General features: G+C 40.1%; 1 protein-coding gene across 4 annotated transcripts in view; it reads left to right on the top strand.

The window, feature by feature from the left end:
- ranbp10 (RAN binding protein 10) overlaps positions 1 to 23,935 on the top strand; it is a 45,326-nt gene that overhangs the window by 17,670 nt on the left and 3,721 nt on the right. For 2 of the 4 annotated variants that reach the window (XM_079683632.1, XM_079683631.1), the window contains exons 3-14: positions 2,571 to 2,623; positions 12,206 to 12,373; positions 12,493 to 12,515; positions 14,182 to 14,366; positions 15,037 to 15,149; positions 15,419 to 15,527; positions 16,278 to 16,426; positions 17,042 to 17,258; positions 19,485 to 19,624; positions 19,864 to 20,015; positions 21,958 to 22,069; positions 22,836 to 22,977. In XM_079683632.1, the coding sequence (XP_079539758.1) occupies positions 2,571 to 2,623; positions 12,206 to 12,373; positions 12,493 to 12,515; positions 14,182 to 14,366; positions 15,037 to 15,149; positions 15,419 to 15,527; positions 16,278 to 16,426; positions 17,042 to 17,258; positions 19,485 to 19,624; positions 19,864 to 20,015; positions 21,958 to 22,069; positions 22,836 to 22,966 (1,552 nt within the window). In that variant the 3' untranslated portion in view covers positions 22,967 to 22,977. The remainder of the gene's footprint in view (positions 1 to 2,570; positions 2,624 to 12,205; positions 12,374 to 12,492; positions 12,516 to 14,181; positions 14,367 to 15,036; positions 15,150 to 15,418; positions 15,528 to 16,277; positions 16,427 to 17,041; positions 17,259 to 19,484; positions 19,625 to 19,863; positions 20,016 to 21,957; positions 22,070 to 22,835; positions 22,978 to 23,935) is intronic. The other 2 variants (XM_079683633.1, XM_079683634.1) reach the window with 2 other exon arrangements.

The raw sequence follows: 23,935 nt of genomic DNA on the forward strand, positions 1-23,935 counted from the left end.
GCGTGCTATCAACATTGATGGCATCATATATACGCACCTAGAATATATGACAATTGATAGATCCATCGCCAATGCTTGTTGTCTATGCATTACATCTTTATAACATTTTATCTCGGAAGTAAAGTATATGCTGGAATATTCTCAGCACCAGAGTACATATGATTTATTTGTATGTCTATTGTAAAGCGTTAGATGTATATCTAGTTCTGTGGTTGTATTTCCCTCCATAATGTGTCAAACATCACATGATCAGAGTGTGAGTTGTCTTTGCTTTGGTTGTTTTGAAAAGGTCACACATCCCTTGGTCACTGCTTATGAATTTGTGAAATTGCTTCTGCAGCATTTCACTCACCTTGAATCTGCATAAATAACAGTAATCTTCATATCACTGTTCCAAGTTCATTGCCAAATACTACACTGCCTCCAAAAATGTCACTTCTGACCTCTATCTCCTGTCTATAGTGGTGACAGTGTTGTTGCCAATACCTGCATCAGCTGTCTGTTAATAGTTTATTGCCACAAAAGTGAGAGTAACATCCACAGAAGTAGACATTTACACTCCAAAAACCTGACTGTCAAGGTTCTATGGAGCTGTAAAATCACATGAAGCATCCTTGCTGTTCCAGAATGATCTCAAGGTGACAATTCCCCCAACCGGAAATGGGACATTACAAAAAGAACATCCAGCAGAGAATAGCCTTTACACTTTTTAGTGGTTTGTAGCCAGATGGTAACACATTTATTCTGCAGGCACTAGTGCAAAATCGTGCTTCTTAACAGCTGGTTGCACAGTTTTCTCATGCTATTGTTTGAATGGAGTTTTTGACATAAGTACACTCAGTGCTAACCAAATGTTTCCCCAATGATTAAACCAATCTAGGCTTGGTTTGCGCCAAAATAGCAGCCAGAATAGGAGAAGTCATACACTTATACTAGTAGTAACTGAATCAACTAAATGTATTTATTTAATTATTTTACATTAAGCCTCTATTAGTCAGGTGGCTTCTTGCATCAGTGCGGATTGTTGTGGTTGTTTATCAGTACCAGCGATACTGCAATAACTCTGGCAAGTTTTCAGAATACTGGTTTTTAAAACTCAACTTTTGACCTGTAATCTCCATTGGAACTGGAACACTTGTCCATCCTCCCCAACACAAGCCTCAGGTTGCATAATGAACTGTTGACACTCCCTGGTTCTAGTTGAGCAGCTCAGGGCAAACATAACAAAGCCAAACAGTGGTGTGAAAGACAACTACAGTGTAGGAGTGTCTGTGTGTACCTACTACTACTGTACATAGGAAAGCCTTCCAAAACAATGTTGCAGCTTGAGTTATAACTTTATAACCCACCTCTTCTCCTTAGCGTATTGACATCTTTTAGATTGTTGCTTTTATTGCTTTTAAATTGTCTATTGTTTTTACTTGTACTTTACTTGTACTTGTGTGTTGTTTGTTATTTGACTGTACAGCACTTTGGTCTGGAGGTTTTAAAGTGCTTTATAAATAAAGCTGTATTGTATAACAGACAGCACCAGATTATTTGAAGGAATAGTCAGGTTCACTGGACCAGAAGCAGACCATGTTTGAGTTGCAACAAAAAATAATGAGCAATAATAATATAGTGCAGCACAAAGACTTCTGTATGAACATTCCTTTCATTCTTAAAGTGCAGATATAAGCAGTGTGTCAGGAATAACTGCATGAGTAATGTCATAACACACCACTACAATAACATGTATTTCCAGGTAAAGAACGTGCATATACAAACTAAACCAAAATACAATTGTATGTGATGGACTAAGGGGTGGGACATCTCTAAGAAGTTGACCAATCACAACAGAGCCGGCCAGCTAACCAATCAGAGGGTGAATGGATTGCAATAACTCTGGTGGTCCCTTAACTTAAATCTGCGTCTTGTTTTATACTGGATGAATGAATAATGAAACAGTCTCTGCGTCATGTTTCTTCTACTCTTAGTTCAACTTGTCGGACAACTTCCTTAAAAAACTTCTTCCAGTTTACTCATGTGACACCAGTGTCTTTTTCCCCCTTTTACATCCTACATGTCATTGAGGAAAAAGCAGGAAACTTGTGAGTAGGTCCATCCATTTGGCTAACACAAGAAGTAGTTTAATGCTGGGATTTGAGTGATGACATAAGCATGTGCCAAAGCGATGCTGAGTCTCTGCCAAACTCATTCAACTGACGATATTGATGACTCTTCTATTGAGTAAAAAGGGTTTTTGCTGTGCTTTCTTGAGCTTCCTAACATGAAAAGGGTGCAGGCCAAGTGCTTATCCAAGTGTGACAGACTTATGATGTCACGCTGACCCCTGAGCTTCATCTCTCGTTGTCACGTTTGATGTTACGACTCTCACTTTGAGGCCTCTCGCTCTGCCAGATCAAAGACAGCATGTTCAAAGTTACCTCTGCCTGACATCCATAAAAGGAGGGATCTGAATATTCTAAGTTGTCTGATAAAACACCTAAATCATTGATACTCTGGAATGATTGCCAGTATATTTAAATGTAAGTTCATGCTAAGTAATTGTTTGATTTTTGTTCGTGCAGGTATATGGGCATCGGCCTGTCGGCACAGGGAGTCAACATGAACAGACTGCCTGGTGAGTAACATGTGAATGATGCCTCCATAAAATAACCTGTATGGCAATGGGCATGTGACGTTTGGATACTACCGGTAGTTGGACCCCAAAGCAGAGACTGACAAAAATAAAGTTTCAAAGTGTTTAATAAACAAAGGTAGTCCAAGGCAGGTACGGACGACAGGGAGCTGGCTGGCCGTAGTAAATCCAAAAACGAAGCTGCGGGAAAAACGTTCCCGACAAGAACTCAAAAACAAAGAGCTCCTAAACAAACTGCGTAGTGAAACAAAAACAGACTCCAGGCTGCAGAAAGGCACTCTGGACCGCGGAACAGCATGAAATTCTCTGGCAGAGAAGTGAGGGGAGGGCCAGGCTCTTAAAGAGCAGGTTGATCATGTGAGTGAGGACAGGTGTGCCTCATCTGCAGCCAGGAGTAAACCAGCCACGCCCCCCTGTCACACACCAGCCCTGCAGAGACGGAAAGACAGAGTAGTGAGGGGTAAAAGGAGCAAACAACAAGTAAAACACAACAACAAAAAACCCCAAGCAAAACATAACAGGGCAGATAAACATTTTCAATCAATACTGATATTCATTAAAGGGTGTTACAATGGAAAGATGGTTCTCAGAATGAATTGATGACAGGTCGGTCAAATAACAAGTCGATATCTATTGCTAGAGCAATCACAAGATAGGGCGAAGTAAATATCCCAAAGGATACTCAATACGAACAGAGTGTGTGGCGAGTATATAATCAGGCCAAACGATAACATTGGTCTGCATAGCTTTAAAGTGTGATCAGATAAGTTCTTTGGCAGGATTAGAAGAAAAACAATGTTCTATTTCATGTTTAATTTTGGTTACACAATGGACTTTGCAGTTCTTTAGGGTCTGGCTATAACCTTGACATTGAACTTTTCCAATGACTTATGGGAACACCTTTTCAGCCATCTAGCCTGATTGACTCAGATTAGGGCTGCACGATTTGGGGAAAAAATCTAATTGCGATTTTTCTGACAGATATTGCGATTGCAATTTGATTTGCGATATTGTTGTTTTTAAGCGACCCAACAGAAGTTTATTGTAAAATGCGGCCATATTTCCGGCTAGGAAGGTCACATCAACATGCATAAGAAAATGAGTTAAAATCAGTACAGGTTTTTAAGTTCAACTGGAAGAGTATTCCAGTGCTTGATGGTCGTAAATGAAAATGCTGATTGTCCAAAGGCAGTGCGCCTCAGAGGGATGGTTAGATCTGCATTTAATGCAGATCTGGAGTTTCTGCAACTCTGCTCACGGCGAAGCTGAAAAAAGCCCCTCAACGGTGGTGTTGTAGAATTGTGAATGATTCTAAATACCAATCGAACTCGGGAAAGTAGAACAAGACTATCAAAACGGAAAAGTTTGTATTTGGACAGCATATTGCAATGATGGTGTTTTAATGACTTTCTATCCATAACTTTTAAGGCTTGTTTATAAAGAACCTCAAGTGGTCTCATAGCAGTCTTAATTGCTTGGGAGCAGCAGGTTATACAGTAGTGAAAATGTGATAGTATCATGGCATGCAAAAAGTTTTTCGTTGCTTCTATGGTTAATGAGTTCCTAATATGTTTACATTTGAACATTTTATATTTCAGCTTTCTAGTCATGCTTCTAATATGGCTTTCAAAAGTCAAATTGGCATCCAAGATCACTCCCAATCACGTTCTATCATGGGCCACTTCTGATTGGTTAACAATGGCTGGTACATGTGGAGCACAGCACTTCTGATTGGTGTGGATGACTGACACACAAGAAGAACAAAAAAAAAAATGTGTAAAAAAAAAAATGTTATAAAAAAATCGCAGGCTTTGCGATTTAATAATCGCATCATTTCAAATTGCGATTTCGATTTAAAATCAATTAATCGTTCAGCCCTAACTCAGATTACAATCTAGCATTGACAGTGCGGTGTTGATGGTTTACTTTAGCTTTTACTGAATACAGATGTCTTATAGAGCAGAACCTGAGCCTGGAAATGTGTAAGTGTCTTTGTTTTTGTGTTGGAAAGAGGTAATAAGTTCTGAAATAAGGTCTATTCGCAAGCCTGACAGATTTTAAAGTTTTGAACTACAATATATACAATATAATATATAGCAGGTTTTATGTGTTTTGAGCGGTGCAGGTATGAGTCCTAAACTGGGAAATGAGTTAACATTTTAGCAATTCAACACTCGCGACTCCCTCGAAGTCAATGTTTTTATTAATGAGTTTTTAGTTAGATTCCCAAAATAATGTCTGAAGTTAATACAAGTTGCACGTTTTATATCACATTATTATCTGCAACATAAAATAAATTACACACATGTAAATGTCTAAAGCTGTGTCCCTAACGAAGGTTGCTAGTGGAACATCTAAATGTCCTCACACTGAACACCTGTCCCCTTTTAACTAAGCAGTGATGGCGTCAGTAATGCCACTGAGTTGTATTTTGTTGATAGCCTAGCATACGTTTTCTTTACTACTGGTGATTGCATTCAGGCTTCAAAGTGATAAAAATGTTTTATTTTGTGGATACTATCTACTTAGCAAAACATGTACATTTCCTAAACGCTTGTTTGCCATTGAGCTTATTTGCTACAATAACCAGAAATCCAATGGAAAAATCCTTTTGACTTTTTGTCAAGGGAAACAATGGGATGCTGACTTGGGGTCAGCCTACACAGACACGTCATCCCTGCAGCAGTCTATTCAACGATGTAAACACTGGAAAAGGGCTGATTATTAGCACCCAGTCATTGTTTTCATTCAGGGTGTAGATGTTTTTGGTGCTGGAGTAGTGGGGAAGGATTGTGTGGAGGAAAGATATGAATTTAGATGAAAGAAATGAAGAAAGTGACAAGAAATAGATTTTGTGGATATGTGAAAGTAGCCAGAGTAGTGCCAACATTTATGAGATTTGAGGATGAAAGCAGACGGAAATGAGGATGTGTGGCCTTGCTAGAGTAATTGGATGTGGCTTGTGGATTCAGCCCGACAGCTGCAGAAAGAACATGTCCGGACATGTCGCCATACAGTCATATAGATCAGTGACGGATGATGTTGACTCAGGCTTGAAATCTGACCCCAGACTAATCCGACTGAAGAAAAAGCTTGCTTCTCGCTTTGTAATGATAGAATATTCAAATTATATTTTACATCAAAAAATATAAATGTTGGGCCTAAACATCCAATTATAAGGATTTCAAATGCATGTTTGGCTATAGGATATTTGTGTGAATCTGTTTCTAACCTATCTAAGGGTGCCCTAACTATAAAAATGTAGGGCAACAAATATATTGTTTGCAGTGCACATATTGTCAATGCAGACTTTCACATGATGCATTTCTGTGAGTTGAACATAGATTTGAATAAAGAGGCTTTTACTTTCCAGCTGTGAATATTCTTATTTTCTTCTGTTACGACATTATCTTTCTTTTTGTGTTTGAGTCTATATGAACATCTGTGACTAACACAAGCTAAAGAGATGTTCTTGTTTTGTTCTAGGACATAACATACCACTACTGTGACGTAGTTTGTTTATAGCCTAACCTTAGCTATATGCTTTGTTCAGCAGGATATCACATATTACCACCACTTTGTGCTTTTAAAGCATATATCCAATTACCACAAGTAAAACAGCTATAATACATGTGTGTTGATTGACTTAATAGTTCCTATTGTGAAATCCTAGTGGAACGTTTATGCTTGTGCCCTAAACACCCTACCCCCAATATTCCTATGTCCTCTGCACACACACACACACACACACACACACACACACACACACACACACACACACACACACACACACACACACACACACACACACACACACACACACACACACACACACACACACACACACACACACACACACACAGAGACTCACACACACACACACACACACACACACACACACACACACACACACACACACACAGAGACTCACACACACACACAGAGACTCATACACACACAGAGACACACACACACACAGAGACTCACACACACACAGAGACTCATACACACACAGAGACACACACACACACACACACACACACACACACGCGCGCGCGCGCAGAGACACACACGCAGAGACTCTCACACGCAGGGACTCTCACACGCAGGGACTCTCACACGCAGGGACTCTCACACGCAGGGACTCTCACACGCAGGGACTCACACACACATACAATGACAAACTGGCTCACTGATCTCTGGTGAAATGGGAGGTAGCACAATGGTCACATAGTAGCTTAGAACCTGAATATGGTCCCTAGCCTATCCCACCCAATCAGAATCACTTTTTCTCCGACCAATCACAACAACTCCTCTGCTCTGGACCAATCACATTGTGCGGCTGTGGCCATTTGACCTGCTTATTGACTAGTCAAGATGTGTCCGGTGGCTGAGGCCCGTGGAATGCTGTCGACAGCAGGCTAGGGCGGGCAGTTCAGCAGCCTCTAGATACACACACACACACACACACACACACACACACACACACACACACACACACACACACACACACACACACACACACACACACACACACACACACACACACACATCCCTCATTCTCCTCTCTTCTTGATTCACAAGTCAAAAGTCACACAAAGGGTGGAACGGCGTTGCGATGGATGCACATGTTTTCCAAATCTGTTCACACTTTAGTTATGAAAATATTTGTGGTTGCTAAGTTTCCTCTACAGATGCTCTATGCCCTGGCCGACAGATTACTGTTGATTGCCTTAGCTCTGAGCGACTCAAAGTGTTCGTGTGCCACCAGTGTTGTCCCAACTCTGTGGACTTATCTGTGTGTGTCCTGGATCGCGTCTCTCGAGTGTACTTGTTTATGTTTGCCGCCAATTGTCTGTGTTTGTGCACACTTTTCTGTCCATCTGCACATATGTTTTGGTGTACTCTTGCGGTAGTTCGTGTTTTTATATATATACTGTATATATATTTGTGAGTTTGTGTGTGTGTCCCTTTTTATAGTACAATGCTCTCCACTGCTGACCTCTGTGTCTGATCCTGCTGTGCCCATTTCATTAGCATGTTGGAGCAGTGAGCCTGGCTTTAGAGGCAATATCCCTGTCAGCAGATTAATCTAATACCTCACCACACACACACACACACACACACACACATACATACATACATACATACATACATACATACATACATACATACATACATACATACATACATACATACATACATACATACATACATACATACATACATACATACATACATACATACAGAGAGAGAGAGCTGGCCCAGTATGCACTCAAGTTAAAAGAAACACACCAGTGCACAGGGCGTATACAAATTTCACACATTTGGCTTAGGTTAATACTTTATTACATGCTCACATATACAAGTACGCATCTGGTATCTCACCCACGACCTACTTTCACTAACCCCGCTTTGCTTTTTGGCAACGACACACAAGCTGTGATTGAGGAGCGACACTGTCAAAGCAATGAGCTGAAGCAGAGCGCCGGTGGGTCAGATCTCATTCAGGAAGACAACTCCACCCAAACTGGACTAGTGTTAAACTAGAAGCGTAATAAGCTGGTCATCTAAATGACTGCAAGTGAATGTCTGATGTTCCCAAATGTAGTTGTTTCCCTTTGCCGAAGAGGATCCTGCCTTGTTGTCAGTTCTTTGTCGTACTGAAACCGATATTGTCTTTGTAGATCCATTCTGTGTGTTTGACTTGGCATTAGGGTGCTGGTTTAGATTCACAGGACCAATGTGTATTAGATCTAAAGAGGTTAGACATTCAAAGAAAGACAGAGTATCTTCTGCTCCTCTTATACATGTTCATTTTGTGGTTGTATTTCAGCTTTGGGAAGCAGACAGGAGGAACATTCTAATGTCAGTATTTTCTTTTTTAAATGCTGGACACATGTCACCCTGTAGAGATTGCTTTACAGCCGCTTAGAGTGCAGGGTGTGTATATATAGGACTATACATTAAGGTTTTTCGAGGTCAGACTACTGAGTGGCTATACTACTTGTTCATGTTGTAGTTACTTGCACTTCTTAATATCTTCCAAGGTTGATTGAAAATGGTTAAATCACATCAGTATAAAATTCAAACTGAGAACATACATTTGAGAGCCTACTCATCTTTGAAGGAAAAGACTAGTGTAGGAACCAGTCCAAAAACCCTGAAATGAATTAGCATGGTACCACTTCCGGTTCCGTCTTCTTGAGTCAATATTTTAAAAAGTTTTCTTGGGTAGATGTCTGAAATAAGATCTGTTGTTAACACAAGCTTAAAGGTCCTCATAATCATAACCCATAATCATAATTCCATTGTTGAGGTCTACTAGAATAGATTTATATTGTGCAATTTTCCAAACTCACATTGGTTTCTCATACAGCATCTCTGTAAACTACGTGTATTCACTGAAATTCACTCTCTGCCTTTAACGGCTCGTTGTAGCTCCAGTAGCTCCAGCCCCCACCCTCCATGTGAGCACAGTGTGCTCTGATTGGTCGGGACGTTGTGAATCGCGCTAAGCTCCGTGGAGGTGTTGTTTCCTTGTTAGCGATACACAGCGAAACACAGCCAAACTCACCCTGAGCACACTCAAAGTCACAGCCGAAGTAAAAACAATAAGTGTGGCTTGATATTGAGTAAGAAAAAGGTTGATAAATGCTGTGAGAATGGGTCTGCAGAGAGAATTTCGCCGCGATCCCAACTGTCTGTTACCAGCCTGCAGCCAGGGAGGAGAGATCAGCAGAGCTGCATGCACTGAGTGTGTGTGTGAGGGAGTCCGTGCATTGGTCAATTTGGACCAATCAGCGGGGGCTTAACGTAACGGCTCCACGGATTGGTCCATTTGGTTCCGGGTACGGTTGACATCATGCGCACCCGGAAGAATCAAATGGACAATGACGTATCTCCAACGAGTGTTAGAGTTTTACTCGCTACAGGGTTTACTTTGAGGGTTTTGACTCTGCACACCGTTTACATGCATAAAAACCTTCATAACACAGAAGGGGACAGGTAATAACCAGAAAAGGATGACATGGGACCTTTAATACATTTTTATGTTTTGTTCTATTACATTTTATATGTCAGTAAATACCCCACTGGTGAATGTCCGAAGCTTCTATTGGAAATAAAAATGGCCGTTGCTAACAAATTACTAATAGAGACTACTAAATGTCGTATTGCAAACAAGAGAACATTAGCCACCTTTAGCTTAGCGGTGTTGATGCAGCGCCATGTAGCGTGATGTAGTTAATTTATAGTCTAACCTTAGCTCTTTTTACATAACCATACTTATTAATGTATGGCAAAGATTTATTTTACTGAAATATTCCCGAAATCCCAATGGTTTTTGTCAACGTCCCTGTTACCATGCTAACTTCCAGTTTGGCCTACAAAAAAGACTTCGGCCCAATCCCAAACCACGCCCTAAACCCTACCCCTCCGTTTGCGCGTTCGTGCGGAGGGTCCGCCACATTAAGTGCTGTTCCAAAGCAACGAGTGTGGAGCGGTGTGGAGGGGGAGTGGGTTATCAAGCCCTCAAACAGCGAGTCTGCATCGGTGTTGACTTGAGACCGGTCTCTACCTGACCGGACTCAACGCTGTGTGTGTCCGTCAGGAAACACGCTGTTTACAAGTAGTTCCAGCAAACATCCACTGATAAATTGCGATGTTAACAACCTCATGATAACCTCATATGTTTTAACTTAGGATCATACCTGTGTTTAGTCTAGAAAAAGGTAAATGTGTGCATTTTATTTTAAAGTTGTGTATATTTACAGACTGTTGCAAAAACTAAGAAGCTTATAAACATCAGCTTTAAAACTAAAAGAGCTTTACAAAAAAGTATCACAATTAAAGATGTTTGGAGTTTTATTTGAGTTATTAATTTACATTTTTTGTCAAAGAGATGCTGATTTGAAACCGTTGTTACATACAGTTACGGCACTTCCTGTTTCTGCCGGAGAGAGGGGAGTCCGTCCCAAAGCTTGCCGCTGTATTTACTCCCTCCATCTGACAGGAGGGAGCCTCGTGGAGCTGCGATTGTCACTCACTCCGTCACGGAGGGTGTAGGGTGTAGGGCGTGGTTTGGGATCGGTCCTTCATCTGTGCACCACTCCATTGGGAACCCCACGTCATTTTCACATTTAAGCTTCATGCAGTAATCTTTTACAATGATTTGGTGGGATTGATGGCTTCTATTGGGAAATTCCAGATAATTGTTCAAATGAATGGTTCAATGGTGACTGTGGTTGTGAGGTAGTGCGGTTGTCTTTAATTTGTGAGGTTGTGGGTTGTGGGCCCCTATAGTCAACAAGACACTTAACCCTATGAGGCCCCAAATGGCCAGAGTGAATATGTGTCCATGTAGGGTCCTTGGCAGCCCCTGCCTCTGTATGAATGTGTGTGAATGGATGAACCCTGACTTGTTTATGTAAAAGTGCTCTGAGCGAGTTGTAAAGACTGGATAAAGTGCTATATAAATACATTTACCATTTATCATTTTAAAGCCAGTTTCCTCAAAATAATTGTGTAATGAAATTATAGGCAACCAAGTACATATTTTTGCAACATTCATTTATAAGTGGAAACTTAATTATCCATATATGTGTTGAAAATTATGTGCTTTTCTGTGCACATTGTTTTGAGGGATCATAACTTAACGAAAGGAATGTTTTTATACTTTTGGAAATGTATTTTATTTGCTTTCCTGTTGAGGGTTTGATGAGAATACTGCTCTCTCTACTGTCTTGTTTGGTCAGTCCAAACCCCCCAAATACTTACTATTAAGTGATAATAAACAGAGGAAAGCAGGATATGTACACATTTAAGGGGTTGTAAACTAAATGTTCTGACAGTTTTGCATGAAAAATTACTTTGTCAATTAACCATTGACGAAATAGTTGGTAATAATTGTTGCAGTTTAAAAATGGACCCATTTTTATTCGGTTTTTTGTATCATTTCAAGGACTGGTCAAAACATCTGTTGTGAAAGAAGTATATTGACATGTTTTCCTATTGAACCGACTGCGTTCTAGAAAAATCTCATTGGAAGTTATACGGAAAATATAGACTTGCAAAATAAAGCGTTTGCAAATGCGCTTACTGAGTGGTATACTGAAAAAACTCTACAGCTGCATAACTAACACACCTTAACCTACACATGCATCATTACCAGCAGGGACAAAACATTAAGGAGCTGCTGTTCCTGTTGTCAGGGACTCACCAGTTTCATAGCAGAGATCCTCCTGCTGGCCGCCCTCAGCACTGCACGCCATGCCAAAGACTCAGAAAGTGTGTCTGTTTGTGAACAGTGTGCATTCTCATGAAATGCCCGGCAGGCAGTGGTAGTCTGATGGGAAAATCTGAGCAGCAAAAGTCAATGACTAACTGTCTCTCCTGCTTCAGTGCGACGTAAGATTGACCTCGAGCAATTCACTTCACCTCAGATGCTCCGTTGTATTCAGGAACCTGAGCACTGCAGTATGACACTGACTAGGAAGCAGACTCATTTAACCTTGTTTCCCAACTTTTTTCTCGTAACTAATCCTAATCCTTTTCCTATTTTAGGATGGGACAAGCATTCATACGGTTACCACGGAGATGACGGCCACTCCTTTTGCTCCTCCGGGACCGGCCAACCGTACGGCCCGACTTTCACCACAGGGGACGTGATTGGCTGCTGCGTTAACCTCATCAACAACACATGCTTTTACACCAAAAACGGCATCAGTTTAGGTTTGTGAACTTGGATTTCAATTGTGTGATACAGTAATGCATTGTTTGTTATTTACCGCATAATTTATAACTGGAAATCATTGAATATTCTTTAACCTTTTGTCCTTTTTGTCCCTTAGGTGTAGCCTTCACAGACCTCCCTGTAAGTATCCCTAAATGTGCATCATTTTTAAATGCCTTCTTAAATCTACTAGGGCTCTCTTTTACTATCAAACTTCCTTTTGCTTTACTTTTATTGACATATTATATCAGTAAGCTCCGCCATTGCCTTGGGAGCCATTAAGATACTCTATTTTGTTTTGTTTTTGGAGAAAATGTTTTAGAAAAATATGCAGTCTTTGATTTTCATTCAACACATTACACTTACAGTATATGATGATGCCAAACCTATATGATCCTTGTCATACCACTCCTGTTACTGTAGTGACTTACAAACTGTAAAATATATAGTTTCAGCCAGGTTTGTCTGTAAATGCAGCCTACTGTATATTGGCAGTTGGGTTGGAAAACAACCTTTTTTTGTCCAGTGGCCGCACTAACTGGAACATTCCTCTGAAAAAAAACAACAACCCACAACCACTTGAACTGTTTTACCAGCCAAATAAGTTTTAAGAAAATAACTCAAAATCACAGTTGGCTCCTGGCCACATGTTGCTAGAGCAGATGGAGTTAGCAACCGCTGTCAGAACTAAACAGCATTCAAACAGATGATGGTGTTCATATCATTTGGTGGTTTTTTGATATGCCAAAAAGACAAAGTCCAACTGAACCCTATGACCTAATGATAGCCTGATATAAAGACAGCGTTGTTGGTCAGTTTACCCAATGAGAGTTTTCCATTACAGGAACAAGCCGTGACCTAAGGCTTAACACAATCAATGCTTACACTTGTGAGGCATAGGTGTAATGGCATCAAGGGTTTCCTCTTGCCACTATAGAGTGGGGTTGACGACACGCAATCCAAAACAATAAGCAGCCGAAGGTTTTCAGTCAAAAATATGTAATTTATTAACAAAAAAGTATTGACTTAAATAGTCTCAAAATAACAAATCTTTAAACAATATTTCAGCGGTATGCTTTCCTATATAAACTAAACTATACTTTGTTTGCAGTCCAATTTGCAACACTAATTTCTGTCTGCAATTTTCGGTCGAAAAACTGTTCCGCTCCCTGTCTCATCAGGTCTCCGAGCACGCCGGCTGTCCTCAATTACCTCACTTAAATACACACCGGAAGGTACACGGAAACAGATAATATTTACGATATAAAATTAAACAATCACTTCATCAAAACATATTCACCATGGCAATATAAATCATTTTCCATCATTAAATCATTTATCAAATTATGACTCGAAATAATAACCCTGACTTAATTGTGGCTCTAACAATAGGCATGAAGTATATTTTACAAACCAGGATGTTTCCAAAATCAATAAAAAGGTGACAGTGGACCTACTGTATTGTCTAGTATCCCAGTTGGAGCTGTAGGTAAACAAACAACTCTGCTGCCACCATGAACTGATGACTAAACACGTATTTGGCAGCTTAAAAATCCGGCTTTATCACTTAGACATTGGTACATTCACCTAGATATGTGGTGTGCCGTAGCCGTTATGGAGCACTGCAAAGAAATGTTCAATGGGCTCCCCAAAAATAAGTCAGATTTAAGTTGTATTTAGTTGGCGGTGTGTTTAGGGCTTTGTTTTGGCCACCAGGTGGTGCTTTAAGGTCATTCCCTTGAAATTACAACATTGGAAGTTTTAAACTTTATAACCTGAATTTGTGTTTATCTTTAATATCCCCTAGCCCAACCTGTACCCCACTGTGGGGCTCCAAACTCCGGGTGAGATCGTAGACGCAAACTTTGGCCAGCAGCCGTTTGTCTACGACATCGAGGACTACATGAGTGAATGGCGGGCGAAGATCCATGGCATGATCGCTCGCTTCCCCATAGGAGAGAGGCTTGGGGAGTGGCAGGCTGTCCTGCAGAAGTGAGATTACACACCTCCACAAATACAAGCTTCTATTGACTTTTGTTCCTATTTCTGCTACGTTCGGAGTACAAATCTATGTTATTAATTGTGTCTGTAATCCAACATCAAAACATGTGGATCAGACTTGAATTTTAACGTTTCAAATATTTCTTTTAGAAAATCTGCATTGCTGATTATTTGTTATCAACATTAAAGAAACATTTGTTTTATTAAGGACACACTGTTTTGAGTGATGCTACAGTAATACATTTGAAAGCAATAATTGTTATTTCAATAAAAAGCAGTAAAAGTTAACATTGTTGCATCTGAAAAGGGTTCATTTTACACAAAATACTTCTGAAACATTCCAACATTTTTCTTTACTTAAGCCTTAAATCTTATTCCTCTGTGCCGTAGAGCTAAATTGTTTTCCAAACACTAATCAAATCACATTGCGGTTTTATTGGGTGAAATGTTCCTTTTATTAACATAAACATGAAAAAGGCACCAACAAATGCATTACTGATGTTTGAGTAAGGTTTGTTAAAAACTTCAGCACCCAGCTGTTGGAAATAAGTGCTTTTTTTTTAATGAATAAACCATATTTGTACCTGTTCTTAGAGATGTGTCCTCAATTATCCTTTAAAAAAGGCAACCTTTAAATGATTTTCCCCTGACTTGCCTCCAGTATGGTGTCTAGTTACCTGGTGCATCATGGGTACTGTGCCACCGCAACAGCCTTTGCCAGGGCCACAGAGACCCTGATACAAGAGGACCAGACATCTATAAAGAACAGGCAGAGTGAGTTAACAAACCAAATACGCACATATTTTATATTTACATTTTTATACTTCTAGTGATCACATACAGTATTTATTACAGCACCTAACATTACAAAGAGTAGACTAAAATGCTAAGTCACTCATCATTTTGAAACAAACAACGTCCAGAATTAGACACTGTGTATTGATTGTCCACTTATGACCTCTATGAATGACACACTGACCTCTTTCAAAATGTTTGCTTGATCAATATACTGTAAATAGAGCCCTGTTTCTTTTATCTCATAGGAATACAGAAGCTGGTGCTGGCAGGACGGGTGGGCGAAGCCATAGAGGCTACTCAGCAACTTTATCCAGGCCTGTTAGAACACAACCCTAACCTACTCTTCATGTTGAAGTAAGTCAGAGCTGTTAAAAGATAAACATCCAATGTAGGTCAAAGATGCTGCGTCATGACTAATCTGTATAGGTGAACACTGATTGTCTACCTTCACCGATAGAGTGGTGCAGTGATGATGTATTTTTGTTGGCCAACACGCAAAGTTAGCATCGCAAGTGATCAGTAGACAGAAAGAAATGGGAGTTTTCCATTGGAATTCACAATATTGCAAAAAAAGAGCTATGGTAAACGGACAATTATCATACTTACATATTTTGTTCAGCAGGAACATATTAAAACCACTTTTATGATTTTTGAAGCTTAAATGCAAAAGTAGAAAACCTTACTTTTACAACCATAAACAAACCACACCATGGTCACATGGCTGCGCATCACCACCTCTAAGCTAAAGGCGGCGAAAGTCTGAGACGTTTAGTCGTCTCAATGAATCACTTGTTAGCAACCGCTATTTTTATGACACATAGAAGTTGAAGACACTCACCAGTGGGGTATTTATTGGCCCTTGTTTATATCATAGAAAAAAAATCTCTAAGCCAGTGGTAACCATGGATCTTTTTCAAGTGTCTAAAGAACAACTTGACTTACAGACAAGGGAAATTGCATGATAAAATGCTAACTCCCTTCCAGGTTTTGAGACTCCGTCCTGCACCACTCTATGCTGCTGTGGATGTATATTTCTGTTAAACGCTGTTGATAAAGAAGCATTCCCAGTAAATACAATTAACACCGGTCCACCTTCCTTTTTAGGTGTCGCCAGTTTGTGGAGATGGTGAACGGTACAGACGGCGAGGTCCGCTGCTTGCCCAGCCGCTCCCCAAAGTCCCAGGACAGTTACCCCAGCTCCCCCAGCCTCAGCCCCCGCCACGGAGCCAGCAACACACACCTAAACACAGGAGGTACACACACTTTTTATTCTTAACCGCTGTCCTCTCAGAGCAACACATAGAAACTTTACGTTTAGATATAAAGACAAAATAAGAAGAGTAGATAACTTTTTAGATAAATAGATAAGAAAGGCTTTTATTGACTAGGTTTGACCATACATGTCATTTTGTACAAAAACAAACTCATTCTTTAAGGCGGGTTTCTTTTTTGACAACAACAAAAACATGCCTTATTATTTCTTACATTTCAATAGCAGTTTTTTGTCTATGCATGTAATGAAAATAGTAAAGAAAGTAGAAACAAACCCATCTTTAAATTAAATTATAATAAAATACATACAAATAATATACATAATATCTTAAGAAGATAATTCCAATCGAAGAAGTACACATGCAGGGTACAAAAGATAAGTAAAACTGTATAAAAGTAAGTTGCTTTTTAAATATAAAAAAGGAGATCTTGCACAGTATTATTTCACTAAAGTGTAGCAGCCAGTAATACTATTGATCATCAATAGTATTATATTGCACATAAGTGTTAGATAGATGGAAATGCCAGTCCCAAATCCCAGTAGCTGAAGGAAATGAGATGTATGTCTTCATTTGACTGTCCCCTACAACACACAGGATCAGACAGCCCAACCTGCAGTAACGGAGTGACCCCCCCCAACAAGTCAAAGAGCCACAGTGGCACCGGCAACAGCAGCGTCAAATACCCTAGCGTGTCCTCCTCCAACTCCTCTTCCTCCTCCTCCTCCCCTTCCTCCGTCAACTACTCCGAGTCCAACTCCTCCGACTCCACCAAGAGCCAGCCGCACAGCGCCAACAGCACCCAGGAAACCAGGTAGGAAGCATTCAGAGCAGGGGTGGGGAACCTTTTTCCTCTCAAGGGCCATTTCAATTTTTTCAACGTCCTCCGAGGGCCGTACAAATTATTGACCTCTGCTTAAAAATACTAAAATCACAGTCCATTCATTTCGCCTTTCTTTCATGCCGTGCAAAGAAAAAGCAACCTCTTAATCCAGATATTTGACCATGACTCGCGCATGCATGCACGTGCACGGTTGTGACATGGCCACCAAAACAGAAAGATATTGGACACAAGACATGTGCAAATGTATTTAGTTTCCTATCCATGTGAACATGATTTAAGTGGGGGGGGAGGGGGGCCTTACATCCTCTATGGGGGTCCGGGGGTATGCTCCCCCGGGAAGATATTTTTTTAAATGTTGAAGTTAAAAGCATCAATCTGGTGCACTTTGAGAGCAACATTAGGAGATCTATGGATACATCTCTCAACATCCATATGAAACAGACCTGTAAGCAGATTTTTTTTTCTTTATGGATATTTTGCAAATCACTCCCCTTTCAAATTGTATGCTTCTTTATTAATAACAACTTTTTTTTACTGTCATACAGTATTTTATACCTGTTTACTTTATTCTCTTATTTTTTTTATAACTATAATGATCCTATAAAGATGTGCCTTTACCTCACTGGTTCTTATATTCGTTAGCATAGCTAGCTAACCAGATGCTAATAACAACAAAGTTATTATGATCAGTATGACAGATGACCAGATCACCACTGGGCTTTCAAATAAAGATACAGCCACGCAGAAACTACGGCATGTGTACGGCTCCTTATGGGTGCTGCAATTTCTGAAGTGCTGGAGCCGCGTTCTGGTGCTCTCCGTCAGAACTACACTCGTCAGACGAGACATATACCACGTGATGACACGTTAGGCTCTTGTTGTGTTCAAGGACCCTGACGTTGGCCAGGAAAAACAGGCACTCGTTTGTTTAATTATTTTGCGGTCTAGGCTTCTTCATTTTTTTTCTTTTTTGCGTGTGTTTATAAATTACCTCGAGGGCCGTACCAAATGGTCTCGCGGGCCGTATACGGCCGGGGGCCGGAGGTTCCCCACTCTTGATTTAGAGCATTACTGATGGCATCATTACTCAGTTTATGCTTACAAATAAATTCAGATGTAGGTTACAGGACAGTTTATCATCAATAAATCATTACCGCACTCATCTTAAGACATTAATATGTAATCACTGCAAGCTAATAAAAACGTTGGCACTCAGGAACATTGGCACCATCTATGACACTCACTCAGGGCTTTCCAAACTGATGGGGAAAAGTAGCCACAGCTGTGAGATGGCCCTGTTTCATTATATATACTAATCTCAATTATTTTGTATTTCAATCAGTTTGTCTACCAGATTTCATACATGAAATGATCCATTGTAAAGGCTTCTTGTGGGCTTTATTTATTTTAATTGACACCTTTTCCGTGAGGTTCCCGTTATCATGGTTGGTGTAGTCGATCATACATTAAGCCAATAAACGTTGTTTATGCCTTGTCAAGGCACTGCCACCGGTGTATTAGGAAGTAGCTGTATGGCGGCCGAAAGGTGCAAACGCACTGCCTCAGCCCAAACTCTTCCATTAGGTCAAACACGCTGCACCTTAAGAAATGACGCAAAATACAAAAAACATACACATGCAAATAAAGAATGATCTTCAAGACTTGACGAGACATGCGCAGCGAATGATAAGTGTAGAATAAACGAAACGCTGCAAACACACATTAAGAAGTGAGCTGGGACCTGAGCACTCATTCTTTTGTATTTCTGGTCATCATTTCAAGGTCTGATGTCATTTTACCCACTTAGTTGACTTTTGATTAACACACTCAGTTCATTAGAGACTTGATCAATGGTTTAGATGAAATTGTTAAAATGTCTCAAATCTCTGTATTTGTTGCCTTAGTGGACTACTGTTGGAAAGGGGACCTTTCTTCAGGTTTTAGCAATGTGATTGATTAATACATTGTTAGCATACCCTATAGGGAAATACATTACAAGTACAAGTTCTGAAACTTCTTAACAGGGGCTTCATTTAGACATGTTTTGATGAGGCATCTTGGTGCATAACATATCATTTAAATATTATTGTTCATGAACTTTCATCCTCTTAACGCTTCTGTGTGCCATCTTTTGTGTCTCTGTATTTGTGTGTCTGTGTGCCTGTTGTGTGTGTGTCTGTGTGTGTGTTTGTGAAGTGACAGCGAGATGGAGATTGAAGCAGAGCACTATACCAACGGAGTTGTTGAGGGCTCCTCAGCGCGGATCATGAATGGCACATACAAACACGAAGAGATCCTTCAGCCAGACGACAACAGCATTGGCAATGGGGTCACAGGTAAAAACACACACACACACACACACACACACACACACACACACACACACACACACACACACACACACACACACACACACACACACACACACCTCGTGTTTCATATACAGCTTTCTTCCCTTGTTTAAATCATCTTCATGTGCTTTGTCGTTTACCCCACCTCATATCATGTTTAAATTCACCTTCCATCAGGATGTGTTTTTATTTAACCCTGTGTGTACTTGTGTGTCTGTTGCCAGCAGATGATGGTTGCAGTAATGGCCGACAGCTCTGTGGAGGGAACCAGGCCGCCACAGAGAGGATGATCCAGTTTGGACGGGAGCTACAGTCGCTCAACGAACAGCTGTGTCGCGAGTATGGCAAGAACACCACACACAAGAAGATGTTACAGGTACACACACACACACACACACACACACACACACACACACACACACACACACACACACACACACACACACACACAAACTGCACATGCTCACACTTTCACAGAAGAGATTTCCTCTGTTGGCCCCAGCTAAAATCGTCAGTGCAGCATTCTGTACACGCTGCAGGAATTTGAGAGATGTTTGATTTAGGATGTGCTGTCGTAAAGCAGATAGAGTCCATCTGTAGCATCCCGTGGGTCGGTTCTCTGGAGGTGGAGGAGAGGGCTCGGATGACTTTGGACTGCAGGATGTGTCCTCTGATTCATAAGCAGCCACCCTGAGAACAATAGAGCCTCTGGAAAACACAAAAACTGCAGGGGAATGATAAAGGTTCTGCCAAGGGGACAGTCTGTAGTTATTTGTTAAACACAGACGTGATAGAGAAATGTTGTAGTTATTGCATTATAGCAAAAAATCTATCACAACAAACATGGCCCTGTTCTTGTTTCTGCTACTGTTGATTTAATTCCAGCTGCTGAACCCCAATTTAGAAAGACTTCATACCAAGTGACGAATTAAGAAAATACATGAAACTGGATTTTGTAATTAGATTAATGGTTACGAGTTCCTTTTCTTTATGGCGGTCATTTTTGACCGGGAACACCATGGTTGTTACAAAGTTTACTAAATCATCCAAAACGCAATGAAAGTGGTGATCAGCCATTTTATGTTCAAATGTCTACTGTGAATGATATCATAAAGCCTTAATGCAATCGAATGTAAAACAAAAAAGTTATGATTGATGAAAGTAGTAAATCGGTCAGATTTGACCCAAACACAACAGGAGGGTTAAAAACAATATTTGTATCACTGTGGCTTCTCTTAATCCATACAATGTAGAAAGAGCATGTTATGTTTCTTGTACAAATTTGCAGATTTTCATTCAGCTTTGTGAGCCATATTGTTTTGTTGTCCCATACTTACACCCACCGAATGAATTTGCTTAATGTTTTTCACTTTCTTTGGTGGATATTTTTCTTCTTTTGTTTTTCTTGATATTTAAAATATCGATAATCCTAAAGTAATGGAAAGTAATCATGTTACATGCTTGGATAAGTTAGTGATTACATTTGCTTTACAGCTCATTTGTTATTGAAACGGAATACATTTCCGTTGATATAAGTGATATAAGCTGCTGTCACGCCCACTGGGTGGCAGCGATGCTTCAAATAAAGCCAGGTTAAACCTTTTGAAAAATTGAAATTTCGGGCCGCCATATAGCTCACTTGGTAGAGGTAGCGGCGCATGTACTGGGCATGGCCCCCAAGCGGATTTGGGTTTGAATCCAGCTCGGGACCATTGTCATCTGCTCCGTCTCCACATTTCAAATCTATGTCTAATAATCTAGAAATGAAGTACAATTTAGGACACAAGATTCCTGCCTTTAATTTAAGCAGATATCTGTTTGCTGCCTCTTTTGCATTCCCCCAATCATTTACAAGATCGGGGTTTCTCACTGGCAAATGAATGTGTTGAACTTCAGGAGATATATTATAGATGGCACATTTGGGATTCTAGAAAACCAAAACAGTGAGCTTAAAGAGGCTCAAATATGCTGCTTCTTCTTCCAATGAATTTATTTTAGAAGTACCGAAAGTATTACACAAGAAATCTGGGGAGGCTGCTTTTTGTTTTTATGGCCCCAAACTGTGGAACAGCATCCCATTGGATCTTAGAACAGCAAACTCCAAGACCTATCTTTTTAATTTGGGGCCATTTCAGTTTTATCACTGTTCATGTTTTATTGTTTTATGGTTCTGTGATATAAATATTTGCTTGTTTATAAAGTTTTTCCTTATGTTCCCCCATCTTTATTTTGTATCTATAAAACATTTTGGGCTGCAACTTGCGTGCTATATAAATAACGTTTATAATTATAATTATAATAATGATGTCTGTCTGTAGGATGCATTCAGCCTGCTAGCGTACTCGGACCCCTGGAGCTGCCCGGTGGGCCAGCAGTTAGACCCCACCCAGAGAGAGACCCTCTGCTCCGCACTCAACAGCGCCATACTGGGTAAAAAGCCAACACTGATGCATAATGTAGGGTTTGTTCACTGTAAATGGACATCCAAACCAACAACAATAACTATACATATATTGTTTAAAAGATGTACTAACCAACTTGAGAACAATTAAAAACGTCCATTTGAATACACTACAGATACAACATTTATGAAGAACTTGATTTTGAATCTTATCGTTATTAATAAGAATAAGGAAACAGTTTAAAATAACTCAAGGAGAGAGAGATGCTGCTGAAGAACACTTTCTTGATTAATCAAAAATAACAACAATGCGCCTTCATAGAATTATTTAGTTACAAACATGAGTTATTATCATCTGAGGTTAAATCATTAATCAATTATTATCATCCTGTGATTATGATGTAAATACTGTAGCTGTATATGAGGGTCATTCAAATATCTATTAGTATCACCAACATGCTTACATGAACCAATGTTTAGCTTCTCAAGGTGACAGTGCTGAAAAAACAGCTGGTGCATGCATCATTTGCTTGTTGCCACTCTTGAAAGAATGTTATTGTACATACTTGTGGATGCTCACATCACTATATTGTTATCTTTAAAGTTATTCTTCTTCTTGTGGATTGCCTCTTACACTGTGACATTGTTATAGCCATGTGGCAAAAAGAGAGCAACCCCTTGACATTATCTCTGCCTTTTAATATGGAGTTTCTAATACCCAGCCCACACAATTGATGCATTATTGTGACTTATGTGCTGCACCTTTTTCTGCCTGACTGTGTTTTTCTGCTCTAGAGTCCCAAAACCTGCCTAAGCAGCCTCCACTGATGTTAGCGCTCGGCCAGGCTACAGAGTGTGTTCAGCTCATGGCCCGAGTCCGCTCTGGCTCCTGCTCATTCGCCAGAGTAGACAACTTTTTGCACTAGCCCAGGTCCAGGTGAGCAAGTTTATGTGAGATAAGACCACAGACAATACATATTTCTGACACAATACCTTATTTTCTCAAAGTTGGAGTTTTTCTGATGGGTCATGCTAGCTTTGCATTCCCCATCCCCAAGACAACCAGTTTTTTGTAAAGAGGCACAAGAAACCTAAAACCTTCGAGTTGGACCTACATTTGACAAAAAAACGTTCCAAACACTAAACAGTCCAACTGAAAGTAAACTCATAAATAAGCTCCTCGATTAGCTATTGTAGCTAACTGCTGAGCGATTAACCCCCTGAAACTAACCAGCTTACCAAACTAGTTATTCTTTTACAGGAAAGTCAGCTGGCTAATGCTAATTTAAACAGCTAGTGTTTGCCCATAGTTTAAGCTAACCTTAGCTCAATGGCTTTATGGAAGTTAAATGACTGAATAACTGTGTCCACATGCCACTGTTAAGATGGTGTAACATTAAATACAAATGTTGTGTTTATACTTACACTTCCACTAATACAGTGGAAGTATAATTCTATTCTGGTGATAAGAGGCTTTGCTAATAATCCTAATTCATTTGCTGAATCACAGCGACACTGCCTCGCAAATTGTAAACCGGTACAGAACAGATAGCTTGGTTAGCTAGCTTGGTTAGCCCTGAAGTGGATCTGGAAATGGATAGCCATCATAGCTAATCCATGGTTTGTTATCCATTCTCTGGTACACCTTTTTACTCCCAGGATTACATTTCCTGTATCTCTGCAAGAGAGGTGGCAAGTGCAAAGTTAACATGATCCATAGAAAGGGTTGCCAAAATTAAGATAATAAGATCCAATTAAAAGATATCGTACTTTTGTGTTGTATTTTCTGAGGGACATACTGTATGACCTTTGGCATTTTGAGCATCCTGTATCGAAGCATTTGGAAAAGTATTCAAATGATGTGAAGGTACAGGGTGTAACAGTCCCCGTTTATT

This window comes from Notothenia rossii (genome assembly GCF_949606895.1).
Source record: "Notothenia rossii genome assembly, chromosome: 5".
In the NCBI taxonomy this organism is placed as follows: Eukaryota; Metazoa; Chordata; class Actinopteri; order Perciformes; family Nototheniidae; genus Notothenia; species Notothenia rossii.